This window comes from Sceloporus occidentalis, unplaced genomic scaffold, assembly GCF_023333645.1.
Source record: "Sceloporus occidentalis isolate IW3139 unplaced genomic scaffold, rSceOcc1.0.p SCAF_7, whole genome shotgun sequence".
Lineage (NCBI taxonomy): Eukaryota > Metazoa > Chordata > Lepidosauria > Squamata > Phrynosomatidae > Sceloporus > Sceloporus occidentalis.
Genome location: NW_028316987.1, coordinates 11,423,461 through 11,439,200, shown reverse-complemented (window position 1 = coordinate 11,439,200; position 15,740 = coordinate 11,423,461). Strand labels below are relative to the sequence as shown.

The window sequence follows — 15,740 nt, the reverse complement described above, 5'->3', positions numbered from 1 at the left end:
TGTACATCTCTTACAAATTTTCCCATGCAGCTTCACAGCTTCAATACTGCATGGACATTTAGCATGGCAGCTCTTAAAGCAAAGCATCCTGGGTAATGCTCCATGCAAGGCATTCTGGGGATAGGTAATTCGACTTTCCTCCATACATTTCCTTGCCAGGTCTCGTGGTTTTATTTATGCATCACGAGTGGCCCGGAAAGGGATTAGGTGGGATTTGCCATGCAAATCCACTTGGGTCAGGAGATTAAAGCCTTGGATATAGGCCAGTGAGCTCTCAAGCTGGCCTTTTTAAGATTCTCGAAGAGGGACCCTCTGGGAAAGATGTCAGGGCAAACTTCATAGTGCTAGGGAAGCACACAGCCTTTCCAAAGGAGTTCTAAAAGTTGCTGCCTTACACCTGGAAGTCACACATCCTTCTTCAACCAAGGCCCAACATGGTTTCCAAAACAGTACTGATAACCGGGTGCTCCTCTGGCATTGGACTTGCTTTGGCTGTGAAGTTAGCAAAGGACAAGCAGAGAAGGTTCAAAGGTGAGTTTTTAAAACCCTGTATTGGCCTAATCTTTGGATTTCCTTTTGTTTGTTCCCAACTTTTCCTCCTTTTCTATATCAGCTAGCCTGATGAAGAAAAGTTTTTTAAAACACAAAATCTTGTTTATCCTGGGGTATAAGAAGGTACTTTAAACCAAATAAAGGGTTTACTTGACTTGGTTTGGGATTCCCTTCTCCCACCCTACATGGACCTACATGGCTATATTTGGTTTGTTTGTTCTTAAGTCAGCATTGTTATCTAGAATATATGTAAGCAAACCATGAGAAGCTGCACCTATTAATACTACTTTTGAACATTTTATAGAATATGTTACCAAACAGATGCAGGGATAGTTATCCCTTTACTTGCAAGTTTAAAAATTAGTTTTCACTCGTATGATGCTAGCTTCTACATTTATTCATCTTTATGTCAGAAGTCATAATCTGTTGATTATAGTCCAGTTCTACTTTTAAAGTTTATATTCAGACTTCATCCATGGTTGTTGGACACGCCTGGTGTCTTCCAGTGTGTCCCTTTTGACAACATACACACTGACATTACGGGATGCAGTTGTCGGCCTGTATTTAGGTTTACCAATCCACTTCAGAGGAAAACAGCCTGGTCTGGTCTTGTGCAATTTAGTAATAGTTTGATGTGCTGAAATCACCTGCGTTGCACAGCATGGAGATAAACATCACTTTTCTCTAGTGATCTGTAGGCACAACTTGATAACAGATTGGAGAAATTTCCTTTTTAAAATCACCCTGACCATGTTTTTAAAATTTAACCAAGGTGTAGCCCAAAATACAAGCAGGTGTATGCTTCAGGAATAGAATTTAGGATAATGTAGGAAGAGTGAAATTGAGTCATAGAATCACAGAGCTGGCAGGTGCCTCATGTGGGCCATCAGTCTGTTCAGTGCAGGATTTCCAGCTAAACCATTCCCAGCCTCTTTTTGGATATACCTAGAAAATGAGACTCCACCACATCTGCCCAATTGATTCTGTAACTTCAAACTGTTAGACCTGTTCCTACCCTCTGGACCAGCGGACAACAAGCCTGCTTCCTCCTCTCTATGGCAGCCCTTGAGGTATTTAAAAATGCAATCATGCATGCCTTAGTCTTTAACCTTTCCTCATATGTTTAGTTCTCCATACCTCTTATCATCCTTGCTGCCCTTCTCTGAACCTGCTCTATCTTTTCTATACCTTAAAATGAGATGTGCAATACTGAATGCAGTATTCAAGAAAAGGCCTGACAGGCTGAATTATTACTTCCTTCAAACTATGTTACTATTAATATACAGTTGGCCCTCGGTATCCGCGAGGGATCTGTTCCAGACCCCCCCCCCTCCCGTTCCTGGGAGATACCAAAATCCCCAGATGCTCAAGACTCATTGACCCCAATGGTGGCGTGACCATGCAGCTGTGTCGCCATTGGGAACAATGGGGCTGAGGTCTACCTCCCTCCCCGCTTCCCCTCCCTCTCCCTACAAGGCTTCTGCCCCGGGCTTGGCTTCGGGGTCAGAGGCTGGACTCCATCAGCCGGAGGGAGCCGGAGCCTGGAATTTTGTTCTAGGTGTTGGCTTTCTCCAGCCGATGGGGCTCCAGTCTCCGGTCCCAAAACCAAGCCCAGGTCAGAAACCTTGGAGGAGAAGGGAGGGGGAAGGAAGGAATGAGGGAGGGAGGGAGGATTTCTATTGTCCCCAATGGCTGCATGACTGCGTGCACACGCTGCCATTGGGGACACCGCGGGCTTGCTGTCTGTGGATGCTCAAATCCGTGGATGGCAAGTCTTCAGATACCAAGGTCCCACTGTAGTCTAAAATAACATTCACTTTCTTTGCTATAGTATCACACTGCTGGTTTATATTCAACTCATGGTCAACAATAATTTCAACATACATTTTCCATGTGGAGCCATGTATCCCCCATCCTATACCAGTGCATTTGGTTTTTGCGACCTAAATATAGAATTCTGCATTTGTCTCTGTTGCATTTCATTTCATTAATTTCTGACCAATAGCTAGGTCCTTTTGAATTCTGTTCCTATCTTCCAATGTGTTAGTCACACCTCCCACTTTTGAATCATCTGCAAACTTGATAAGGATGCCCTCCAGCACATCATCTAAGTCATTGACAAAAATGTTGAAGACTAAGGGACTCAACAGATGGGCAGCATCCAGCCGCCCCTTTAATGGCCAGATTGGTGCCGCAGCAACCGCATGCTGCAGTACCAATCTGGCCTCTAGGGAGCAGAAAAAGGAGCCTGAAAATCCAGCTTCTTTTTGCGCCCTCTAAAGGGTATCATAGCCATGGTGGCACAGCTTTGTGATGCCCTTCTGGTACTGCATCATTCAGATGCACCGCTAGGGCCGCGCCACGATGCCACACGCCATCTAGAAGCATGCACGGCATCATGGTGCTAAGGGGGCAGAGTCGTATCGAGTGTGTGGACGCTCCATCATGACTGCCCACAGGCTGCCACTTTGTGCCAGTCTGTACCCCGCCTAACACCCTAGGATAGACCCCTGAGGTGTTCCACTCAAGACTTTCTACCAGTTTGAAGCATAGCCAGTGATGATGACTCATTTGAGCATGGTTTCCCAACCAGATATGGATTCACTTGACAGTGTTCCCATCTGTTTCACTTTTAATGAAAAATTACCTTTTGGGACTATAATCCATAGAACCCCCAACCTACATGGCCGCTGGGCATGATGTCTGAAGTATTCTGGGAATAGTAGTTTAAAAAAAACCTTTCCCAACCTCAGATTTTTGTCCTAAGTGACCAAGTTTCTGTGTTCCAGTCATTGCTACAATGAGAAACTTGTCCAAGAAGGAAAAGCTGGAAGCAGCAGCGGGGCCTGTCCTCCACAAAACTCTGGAGATCAAACAGCTGGATGTCTGCGATGAGAAATCCATCCGCAACTGCATCAACAGCATTCCCCAACGGCATATTGACATCCTAAGTGAGTATCTAAAAACTATTTGCAGCATCATTGTCTCCTGGGGCTAGATTTGCAAAGAAGGGATGTACAACATCCCTTCTTTGCATGTGCAACATCTTAATTTAGATGTCGCAGCAAGAGCAAGGGGGAAGATGTTTAAGGGGCTTGGAACATATTCGGATGTTGCCCTGTGTTTCAGGGTGACCAGATGTCATAACCACAAAGGAGAAAAGGCACTGCAAAATGTAGGACATTCAAGAAAAATGTGGGACATTACAAAATAAAAGCTAAAAGTACTAATATAAATGTAAATTTGTGCTTCTTAGTCATGCTCAAAATGGAGGACATTTTGAAATTCCTCCTGGACAGAAATGTAGGACATACCACATGTGGAATTGCTATACTATGCTGGACCACATAGTATTCAAAGAATAGCTCTCTCCTCTCAGAGTAAATAGCAGACATGGCGCAAAAGGGACTATATAGATTATAACTCCGATGCAGAGCTTTTTTTTAAACTACAGAAGTAGTAATCCTAACTGGGGGATTCTGGGAGTTGCAGTCCAAAAGATAACTTTCTCAAGTCCTACTCTGATGTGGTGATTATGGTGATAGTAAATGCGCTTTAACCCTTTATGTCCAACTGCGCTCACAATCCAGATGAGCACCCCTTCCCAGCAAGGCATTTTTAGGCCTGCTGTGTTTGGGGGGAGCCTCTCCAGTTTGTGAGATAAGGAGAAAGGAGGGCTAGGAATCTGGATATAAATTTTGTACAAGGCCCAGAATTTCTTATTGGCTCTGCAAATTCTTCCCAGGATATGGTAAAGAAGCTAAGCTGAGCTTCACATAGCCAAAATATCTCTCTAATGTGTCCCGTCGAAGGAGTTCATCACACTGGGGCTAATTTCAGCATTAAAGAGAGATTAAAGCGCATTTAAAGCATCCCACAAATAAAGCGAAAATGACGAATAGTTGTGCGAATGATTATCACATGTAATTGTGCAAATACAGTGATATCAGAAATGCATTGGCACTGAAATCCCAAAAGTAAAAAGATGCACATTAATGCTTCTTTGTGACCACTTTAATGGCGGGTTTTGTGCAATGTCGTGTGAAATCGTTTCCCATAATTGCACAATTTTCCCAGGATATTCGCAGGATAAACTCCCGATCTCCTTCATGTGATAAACTAAAACTCGCCTTTGTATTCTCTTCTAGCAAGGTTTCTGTACTTTCAGTGTTTATTTGGCTGGCAGGCACAACACCATCTTTCCTGCAAAACTGCTGCGGAGCTGCAAAATGCTGTGTCTGTTGAGTCCACCCCACACTTTCAGTATGTTAAAAGGACAGGAGCCTGATAACTGGGAGGAGTATTGAACGAAGTTCAGAGTAATTCCTAATGTGATGAGCAGCTACGACATCTCTTCCCTCATAACTGGGTGGGTTGGGCTCAGCACTGAGATAATACACTGAGATAAGAGTAATAATACATGATGGTGGTATCTGGTTGGAACACTGTCGCATGCCAGTTCCTGCATTCAGTGTTGATAAGGTAGATCAGTATTAATATTCCCATTTTACAAATGGGGAAGAAGCTGAGACTGAGAGAACAAACAGCATTGCTTAAGGTCATTTACTAAGATGAAATACAATATTTCATATTCTTATGTTACAGATCTAAGAAATGTGAATAGTGCTTTTAGTGGTTATAAGAAACAAGTCCTGAGATAGCTTCAATTAATCTGGACCAGTTCCAAGGAGCATGTTAGCTTTACAACACTTTGAGTGAGGTCCAAAAGGGGGGAAAAAGAGAGAAAATGTTACCTGGTCACGTTGTTTTGATCTCAGTTCTGTATGTAGGTCAGGTATTGGTACCAGGAAGGGACAGCAGTGATATAAATGGAGTAGAGTGTGGGTGTGGGTAGGCTGTCCTCTGAAACTGTGGAACAGTAATGCCCAATGTAAAACATTTGCACACATATCTTTGAGCCATTCCAGAACAATTATTCTTCTTGCCACTGAGCCAAACTCAAATCCCCCAGATTGGGATCTAAATGGTCCAAGCAAGCCAACTGTTCTTTAGGTCCTTGGCAGATCCTTGCTACAGAAGGGAGGATGGTTTAAACAATCAGGCTTGTTCTCTGTGTTTTGCTATCCAGCAAATTTTTCTCTGGATAGAAACAGACATTCAGAGACCAAGTAGTAGCTGCTTAAACTAGCTGCTGGTACCCATGTGTGTGACTGCAGACCGAAAGGGTGACTTGCCCCGAATCCGTGAAAAGCCTTTCACAGTGTATGAACAGGAGACACAGATAAAATGCACACGTCACACCAAGGAATTTTTACTGCAAGATATCACATTGGCCATCAACTTGGACAGCTTGAAAAGGAACTGGAGTGATTTATGGATGTTAATGGCTGTGGCAGCTGGTGTCCCCTATGTCAATGGGGCAGTAAATTTGTTCTGCAGTTTAGGCTAAACTTCAAAGGAGCAATCCAGAGTTTAATCCAAATGCTGAAGGAGCTATCCAGGGTTCTGGAGATAGGGTCCAATCCCTTGGATAGCTCCTTCAGAGTTTGAATTAAAATCTGGAGTGGATTTACCATTCCATTGACATGGGAGTTACCTGCTGCCACTCTGTTACGGTTGTTGCTATCTACTATACACTGTCTGCATATGACATTCAGCATCAGTAGCATATTCAGATCCAAATGCCAATATGCTATGCAAAACAGTTCGGTTCTCTAATAATGGAAATGGGAGGAGAGCAATAACCTGAAATTACAAGTAAAACAAGTAAGGAGATTTCCTTGCAGTAATGGGAAACAAGAGATGATGCTCTTGCACTCATGTCCTGCTAGTGGACAGTCCAACAATATCTAAAGCACCATCGATTCTTCACTGTCAGATGACATTTCCCCATTTCTGTTCCGACTTGATCTATCCTCTCATTGGATGCCTAGGTGTTAACAGACAAAATTCTTGGCTTTCTCTCATAGTCAATAATGCTGGTGTTGGTCTCATTGGTCCCATTGAGTGCCAGTCTATTGAGGAAATGAAAGTCATCATGGAGACCAACTTCTTTGGTGTGGTGAGGATGATCAAGGAGGTCCTCCCTGACATGAAGAAAAGGAAGAGTGGCCACATTGTGGTCATCAGCAGTGTCATGGGTTTGCAAGGTAGGTGCTTTTACTTTGTTCACATAGCTTTGTGCACACACCCCAGACGAAACATCCCTTCACAAGGCCCCTCTACAGAACATGCAAAAGACCAATGTGGAACATGCACCAATGTGTATCACATTGTGCATTGCAATTGTGTAATGAGGTGTTAGTCATGTGCATGTATCAGTGAGCCAGTTAGTTGCACTAGAGTAGTAGCCAGTTTAGGGACTGCATAATGCAAGTGGAACGTACAACCATTAGTTGTTAGTTACTATATGCTGCAGTAATGTAGGATCTCAGCTCTAGTGTCTCATTTGCCCCTCATAGTGCCACAGTAGGGAGTAAATGATTAAAGCCCCTTCTTTCCACATGAAGAGAAATTTTGTGCTGGCAATTTGTGAAAAACAGACACTCTGACCTACAAAAGCAAAGTAACCATGTGGGATTCCCTGTGGATTGGCCAACTTGGCCATCATCTCTTTTCTTTGGTCTTTCTTTTTCTCCAGGCATTGTGTTCAATGACATCTACACAGCCTCCAAATTTGCCATCGAGGGCTTTTGCGAAAGCCTCATCGTCCAGGCACTCAAGTTCAACATCTTGTGAGTGGCGAGTTGTAGTCAAGTCGTGCTTTTAAACCTTACGTGTTTATAGTCTGGCATGGCATCATTCTCATTTGTGGAAGGATCTCCTATGGTCTTAATGGCCTCCTTCACACCACACAATTACAGAAGTGTGAAACCATTTAATAAGTCATGGCTCCATTTTGTGGAATCCTGGGGCCTGTAGGGCCTCCCCAGACTACAAACTCCAGGATTCCATGAGATAAAGCCATGGCAGCTACAATATAACAAACTTCCACAGTCTTGCAATGTGAAATAAATAAATAACTGTATGGTAAGACAGAAATTCAACAGAGATCAGTTTCCACATTGAAAGAGTCTAGGAAAGGGGAAAAAACTTCATTCCTTTCTTGAAGCTCTAGCAGAAAAGAGGTGGTAACTTGTTTGGAAAATAATAATACCAGCATTCACATGTCTTTTGTGTATGTTTTTCAGCTATACAGGTTTTTAGCCATTTGTACCTACCTTACCTCTGAAAGTTGCAGTTAGAGATGGCTGATGAATTCATGTTCGCATTTCATAGTGAATCAACCTGATTCATAAATCTGCAATGAATGGGTGGATCAGACCACAGTGTTATCCTTTGGATTTCACAGCTCTGTGCATTTTGCAATTGGTTCAGAAACATTGAAATGTACATAAGATGCCTATTTTATGATGAAATAGAATTGTGTGGCTGGAGAGAAAAGAGTATATATTTTTGTTAGAAACTGGGTTCAAAAGTACATAGTTAAATATGTGTTAAATACAAATGTTTATGCACATTTTAAAAATGACAATTAGTGTGGAATTTGGACTCATGAATAAACACATATAAAACTGATGTAGCCTGGAAATCAACTGATCCATCCATTCCCAGTGGCAGGACCTGAGCAGGTTCTTGGAAGAACAGGTGGCCCTTCAATAATTTATTCTGTTTTGTGGTTACCACTGAATTATTTAGGAATAATACATTAGCTTTGTTTGGGCAGTACTCACAACACATTCTTCAGTGCGGTAGGAGGGGAGCTCCTATCCTCATTTCCTTCATATGGAAAGCATTGCATGTTCAGAGAATAGGTTCCTATTCTCATAGAGACTTTCCATGTGAGCAAGAGCTCTTGTTTTCCATGGTTCTTGCTCATATGGCCAGCCTCCATCTGAAGAGGATCTCTCCTCTTCAGACACGTTACTTTCCATCTGAGGAGAGCAACAGTGGGAACATTGGTACATGCTCCTTTGTTGAGGAAAGCATGGTGAGTAATACCTGAACAGAGCTAAGTGAGTAATGCTGACTGTTCACTACTCATCTTTTCCATAACTATTCACCTTTTTCATAATTGTTTTATTAAAAGGCTGAGTTGTCCTTTTTTGTGTTTCTAGAGCTTAATTATGAACTCTTTGACCACATCAGATGAGTGAAAGGTGGGGAGGTCCGATCAGAATATGCTGGCCTTGAAACATATCACCTTGATGACCATACATATGTTTGCTTGATTTGTAGTTTTTTTAATGATCTCACAAAAAGCAGGATATAAATATAAAAAAATATTATTTATTTATTAGTGTCAGTTTGATAGAGCCGGGCCCAGTGGTGACTGAGTTTGAAGTGAAGGTCTATGAAGATGCGGAAAAGGCCGATTACTCTCAGACAGATCCTGAAACAGCTGAGATATTCACCAACGTCTACCTGAAGAATTCCAAGGCCATCTTTTCCAGTTTGGGTCAGACCCCAGAAGATATTGCTGAGGTGAAAATCCTAATGTCTTGGTAGTGTGTTTATGTGTGAGGAGGCAGGCAATCGTTTCATTACAAAACTTGACCATACCTTACTGCATATGCACAGTAAATTTACACACTAGGCTGCTGATCCAGGAGAGGGTATACTTGTGTTCCCTTCTCATGGAGATGGATTAAGTTCCCCTGAGATTCCAGCCTATAATTCTGGGGAGAAGCAAAAAGCCATAGTTATAAATTGATAGTTTGGTTCAACTCAAAATTTGCTCCTGCTTTCCTCTAAGGCTGAGAAAGTTTGACTTGCCCAAGGTAATCCAGTGGATCTCCATGGCTGAGTGAGAGGATTCAAACCCTGGTGTCCCAGTGTACTAGTCCAGTGCTCAAACCACTATACCATGTTAGCTCTCTTTCTGAGTAAACAACAGACTGAAGGCTCTTCCAGATAACTTTTTGCAGTTAATTTGTTGCTTTTTTCCAGTTCTTTTAATTCCTTTTTTAAACCAGCTGTATTTTTAAAAAGCCAGTATCTTTCATGTGCAGTGCAGCTAGAATGGTTCATAAAAGCAGCACATTTCAGTTCTTTTGTGAGCAGCTGCTTGCAATGTTCACTGTGATATTAGCTTTGTGTTCAACCACTTTCGCTTTCTCCCAGTTTTGCGCCTGTTTCTAGTTGTACTTCTGGTTTTAAAAACCTCACATTTTCCCTTTGTATCTCCTCCAAAGACTTTTTTCAGGGATTTCAGTTTTATCCAGTGTGGCAAATATAGGACACGTCCCTGGAAGAAAAACAAGGCTGGTTCCCTACATCAGGTGGCTTGGGAGGCATAGCATTAACACATTCTTTGGGACAGTTTTCTAGAATCCTATACATATTACAGTATTAGGTAATATCGTTTAGGGTTTTGTGGTACTTCTCATTTGAAGCATTTTAGCAGCATTGCCACCATCCCAAAAACTGTAGAATATGTCTTGAGTTGTATAATACATGAGAAATCAAGCAAAGAGATTCTTGAACATCTTGATCCTCCTCCTTTCTCCTGTTAAAACTACCCTGAACCTAAATAATGACATATTCACATTTTGGTTCCAGTTTCTTTCCTTCATTTATAATACCCTGCTTGTTTGCAAATTAAATACTTCCATGAATAAATAATCCCACCTAACCCATTTCCAAAGCCTTTTACATTTCTGTGGGTTTAGCATTGTACTTTTAAGCTTAAGTATACACCCACTTGTAAGCATACTGGGAACTCTGAAGGCATAGCTTTTGCCATAACATGGCCTTTGTAACCTATTACAAAGCCTATCATGCTGAGTGAGAATAATACTGTTATAAATTTGGTTTATGATTGAATTTATTGCCAAGTGAGTATTGGCTGCTAGTCAGGTATGAGCCAAGTACCAAGAGAAAAAGAAGGTGAAAGGGGATGTGACTTGAAATGACCAGTCAAAACGTTGGCAGTTAATTTTTAATTCCTGTGAAATAGGAGTCGCATAAATCAGGGTGAAAATGTGTTGAAAGGTTTCCATACCTAAGCAGGAGTTAGCAATGCAAATATATCCATGCTCTATTTGATCTGTTTGTGGAAAGAAGATCTTACCCTGCTTCCTGGAAAGCCTTTCAACACGAGATCCTCTGGATTGCATAGAATCGTCTAGCAGTAACTAATTTGGAACAATACTTACTTATTTCTGGGAAAGTGTGAATCATAGACGTCCTACTGATTCTCCTTAAGCTGCACTAGCTTCTGGGAAATCATCTTCCACGAGCATGGTGTAGTGGTATGAATGTTGGACTAGTATCTGGTAGACCAAGGTTTGAATCTCTGCTCGGCCATGGAAACCCACTGGGTGACCTTTGGCAAGTCACACTTTTTCAGCCTCAGAAAAAGGCAAAGGCAAACACCCTCTGAACAAATCTTGCCAAGAAAAACCCCTGATAGGCTTGTCTTAAGGTCACCATAAGTTGGAAATGACTTGACCACATACAACAGTAACAATTCAACTAAAATGAGCCAGCATTTATCACAGCTTAAAGTTGAAATTTTGATGTACAGTCAGCCCTCCATATAAACAGATTTTTTATCCACAGCTTCAAGCATCCACAGCTTGAAAAATAATCAAATATATATATAAATTCCAAAAAGCAAACCTTGATTTGCCATTTTATGTAAGGGTCACCATTACTGCTCATTACAGCGCACCCTTCCTTTACGTGGGGGATCCGTTCCGAAAACTATGGGGCTCATGCGTGCGCGCAGAACACACACCATTGCCGTGTATAGTGCACTAGCGTATGACGCAGGCGCACTGTATATGTAATGACACTTGAGTATCCACGGATTTTGGTATCCACCGGTGTGTGTATTGGAACCAAACCCCAGTGGATAATGAGAATCCACTGTATATGTATGCATTAATCTGGTATATTAATCTGTTGTTATGGCTTCAGGTTCAGGCTATCTGGCAGATTTATCTCCCTGTATGAGCCAACCCAGGCTCTGAGATCACCAGGAGAGGCCCTTCTCTTAGTCCCACCACAATCACAAGCATGGTTGCTGGGAACACAAGAGAGTACTTTCTCGGTGGCTGCCCCCAGACTGCGGAACTCCCTTCCCGGGGAGGTCAGAATGGCCCCCTCCTTGTTGTCCTCCTGTCATCAAACTAGGACATTTTTATTCAGACAGGCTTTTGAAACGGAAAGCCTTTTAAAAATGACCTTGGGATTTTGTACTGCTTTAACTGTATTGTTTTTAAGCGCTTTGATCATTTTAACTGCATTTTATTCTTTTAATGAGTAATGTGTTTAATATTGTATCAATTTAATTCTGTTTTAATGTTCACTTTGGTATGTTTCTAATTGTATTTAATTAAACTGTACACCCCAAGTACCAGAAAAATGCATGTGCATGTGTGCGCGCATACACACCATTTTTTTCCTGAAACTATTTGGCTCCCCGGATAAAAGAGGTTTCCCAGTCTTCCTCAAAGAATTCTCTCCTTCCTCCTCCATTTTATTCTCATAGGCACTTTGCTGAGAGACTGATCCAAAGTCATATGGTAAAATGAACCCAAATGCTCCACATTCTAGTTTGACATAGGAATAAAACCCATCAGACATATGCCATCTTAGGGGTAAAAAGAATCTCCTCTTCCCACATGCTGTAACTTCGGCATGTATCATCTAAAAACAATTTCCCCCTTTACCACATTTGGTATTGCTCATATGCAAATTGACCTTTGGGTGTACAAAATTAGAATTCTCTGTATGATTAATTGATTCAGATTTCTTTAACTGGCCCATCAAGAGAATCCTTCTTGCTCACCAATGACTAGCATTGATTAGTGGCCAGACATGTCTAAAACTGGATTAATAGCATCCTTTTCTAATGTCTCTGATTTCAGGAGTTGCTAAATAACTTGCATTGAAAAGGAAAGAGAAATTGCCCTGGTCAATCTTCCCAATTCAATGTCTTCCAGATTTGTTGGACTATAAAGCCCATAATCTCCAGCTAACAGCTCTCTGGGGAGGATGGATGCTTTTGTGAAAAATACCTAAACATACCTGAGGAATACAGAGTAGGGTCTGTCCTGCATTGGGGAAGGCTGAATTAGAATTTGCTGACTTTCACAAGAACATTGTTTTTCTTCACAGCACACACTGAAAGTGATCACCACAACCAAGCCACCCTTTCGACACCAAACCAATGCCATCTACACACCCATGACTGCTCTCAAGCATGCTGATCCCACTGGCGTCCTGATGGCCGACTCTTTCTATAAGCTCGTCTTCAGATATGACACCCTTTTGCACATCAGCTTGAAAGCCATTCGGCTGATCCGCTGGCAAGCCCACAAAATGAGGCAAGGTGCCAGGTTGTTGGGCTTCAGATGAGGTGTTTCGGAGGCTTAGAGACCAGAGTTTAAAGCCACTGAGAGACGAGGGAGTGATGCCAAGAGATCCCATCAGAACACCATTTCATGGATTTGCTTCACTATAGTAAACTTTCTGTCTGCATCTAAATTTTTCAAAACACCTGGTTGCATTGTTGCTATGTTTACTTTCTTTTTTCACTCCATGTCAGGAGTGGGCAACTGTGGAAGGCTAGAGGACTGCATTAAACACCCAGGAAAATTTGGAGGGTTACCGTTCCAAAACTGCCAACAAAAAAACATTCAAAAAGTTGTTTTGCCCCAAATACCCACAAGGGGGGGGCATGGGGGTTATTTTCACCATGTTTTAGGGCCTTCTTATGCCATTTTAGAACCAGAACATGCTTGTTTTTAAACAATAGGAAATGAGCAGAAGTCACTTTCTATTGAACAAAACCTTTTCTTGGGCATAAATTGGTCTGGGATGGGGGAGGCAAAATGTAGTGGAAATGCCCTCATTTTCTATAGGGCACTTGGGGGCAAAAAAAAAAAATCAATCAATCAATCAAAATATTTTGCAAAATGTTTTGTTGGCCCTCTGAGAACTGCAGGGGCCTCTAAATGTGGTGGAAATGCCCACCTCATGCCCAGAGGGTATTTAAAAATGATTTCTTTGGGGTCCTGGAGGCCATAAAAACAACCCCATGGGCTGCATACAGCTTGCATTCTGCAGTTTGCCCACAGCTATTACGTGCATACTTTAACATTTTGGCTGGAATCTTGTTGGTTAGTCCTGAGTAGACCCATTTAATCATTTGCTTAATAGTGAGTTGACACATAGAGAAACCCAGTGGATTCAGTGACTCTTCTTTAGCCAAGAAAAACAATAGAAAATAAGCCTGTGGTTTTTAGTCTAGAATCATGTTGGAGTATTATGCTTGCATAAAAATAATTGCACAGACAGTTGCACTTTATCAGAGATTGTGTAAGTCAAGCTACCTGTGCAGAAAATGGTTCCACAAGTATGTATAAATAAAACCAGTTGGGATATGGTGAAAACTGGAAACCATTAAGGAACAAAATGTTAATGGCAGGGAGGAAACCAATCCAAGATTGATTGAAAATGACCAGCAGCTGGAGAGACATTTTGCTGGTTGTGAAAATGGCAATCCTAAATTTGCATTATGGAGAGTCCCTATTGAGCTGAATGGTGTTTACTTTTGAATCTGAAAAGATGGAGATCATGTAGTTGTAAACAGAAAGCACGGGACTGTATGATATGATGTCACACCCAAGTTGTGGGGCAGATGAGATTTGGAATTTTGCAAGAGGATTTTAGCCCTTCATAGTGATGCTGTAAAATCGGTAAATGGAGCTGTTCTTTAAACCATAAAGTTTATGAAAGAGCTTTAGTTCCTCAGCTTTTTGAGAAATTGGTGGGGGTTGTTACTGCAGAAAGCAGTGCCTCAGCAACACTAATATGGGAAATTAATATGGAAAGAATGCCAACTCAAATCCTTGCTTGACACTAAATGCCCTTCTGCTAATCACCTTTTCCAGAGCTTGGGACACTGTTTTTTAAACAAGCAAAGTACTATTTGTTTGCCATTCTTTCCTCCCCCTCAAAAGCAGAACATTTCAGATTACTTTAAGAATGACACATTCATAATGCACTACCTGAAGTGCTTTGTTTTGGTTACTCTATTTTTTTTTAAGAATTCCCATTAGACATGCCCAATTGGCCCAAAAGATCTCAAATGGCCCCTGAAAAAGTAACAAGGCAACATTTAAAGTGTAGCAAGTAGAAGTTACTTGTTGTTCTTTAAAAGTAGTGATGTTACCAGTTGCGTTACTCTTAGAAAGTGACAGCATTAATAATGCCGCTATCCAAAAGTCACATGTTTGATAGTAACATTGTCATGAGTAATGTGTTTTATGTCCAGTTTTGGATGTCTCATAAGCTAATGTGTTTCATTCTGTCTTCACAACAACCTAGTCAAGTGACAGATAAACTAATCTCTTATTGGGTAGTTATGAGATCATAAACTGGAGTTATAATCTCATAACTTCTGGAGATTCATACTTACAGTTGCTAATGACTCAATGCAGCCCCCAAACTCTACTTTTTCAGTCTGACAGTGCCCCAGTGGAAGGGTTTCCAAAATATAGGAGATCAAGGCACCAATAATGTCTACAGCACACTCTCAGTCATGGAGTACATTGAGATAAGTAGTTGTAGTGCCTTGCAACCAGGAGAATGTCGCAAATGTCATTTCCCAGTGCCTTGATCTACGAGGCCTAATAAACCCTTTGGTTGGTTGGGACTGCCAGGCTGTAAAGGTTGGTTTTTGAGAGGTGGCATTGCCAGATGTAACTACAACAACAAAGCTCTATCATCTTAGTTACATCTGATGATGCAGGATTAAGTGTAGAGTCAGCCCGTTGTATCCACAGATTCTGCATCTACAGATTCAAACCATCCCTGACTTGAAAATACATTAAAAAAAAACAAACCAACACCCAAAACTTGATTTTGCCATTTGATGTAAGGGACACATTTTTACTGCGCCATTGTATATAATGGGACTTGAGCATCCATGGATTTTGGTATCCACAAGGGGTGCTGGAACCAAATGCCAGTGGATGCCAAGGGCTCACTGTATTCTGAATCTTGCCAGAAGAAGCAAAAGAAAGAAAGAAAGAAAGAAAGAAAGAAAGAAAGAAAGAAAGAAAGAAAGATGGTTGCAACAAATATAAACACCATTGTCCATATATGCATCTCTACATATGCAGTGGAAGAGGGGGGAAAATACCTGCCAGTTTTTGAAAATCCAAAAGAGGAATATATTAGAATGCTTTCCCCTCCCAGTAATCTTGGTGGTG

General features: G+C 41.5%; 1 protein-coding gene across 1 annotated transcript; it reads left to right on the top strand.

Annotated features, from left to right (window-relative positions):
* The first annotated feature begins 302 nt into the window (after positions 1 to 302).
* On the top strand, positions 303 to 14,378 carry LOC149309180 (retinol dehydrogenase 8-like). Its single transcript, XM_089531198.1, has 6 exons — positions 303 to 531; positions 3,342 to 3,503; positions 6,483 to 6,662; positions 7,154 to 7,247; positions 8,814 to 8,997; positions 12,640 to 14,378. The coding sequence occupies exons 1-6, from the start codon at positions 435 to 437 to the stop codon at positions 12,877 to 12,879; spliced, it is 957 nt and encodes a 318-aa protein (XP_089387324.1). The 5' UTR covers positions 303 to 434; the 3' UTR covers positions 12,880 to 14,378.
* Positions 14,379 to 15,740: the final 1,362 nt, after the last annotated feature.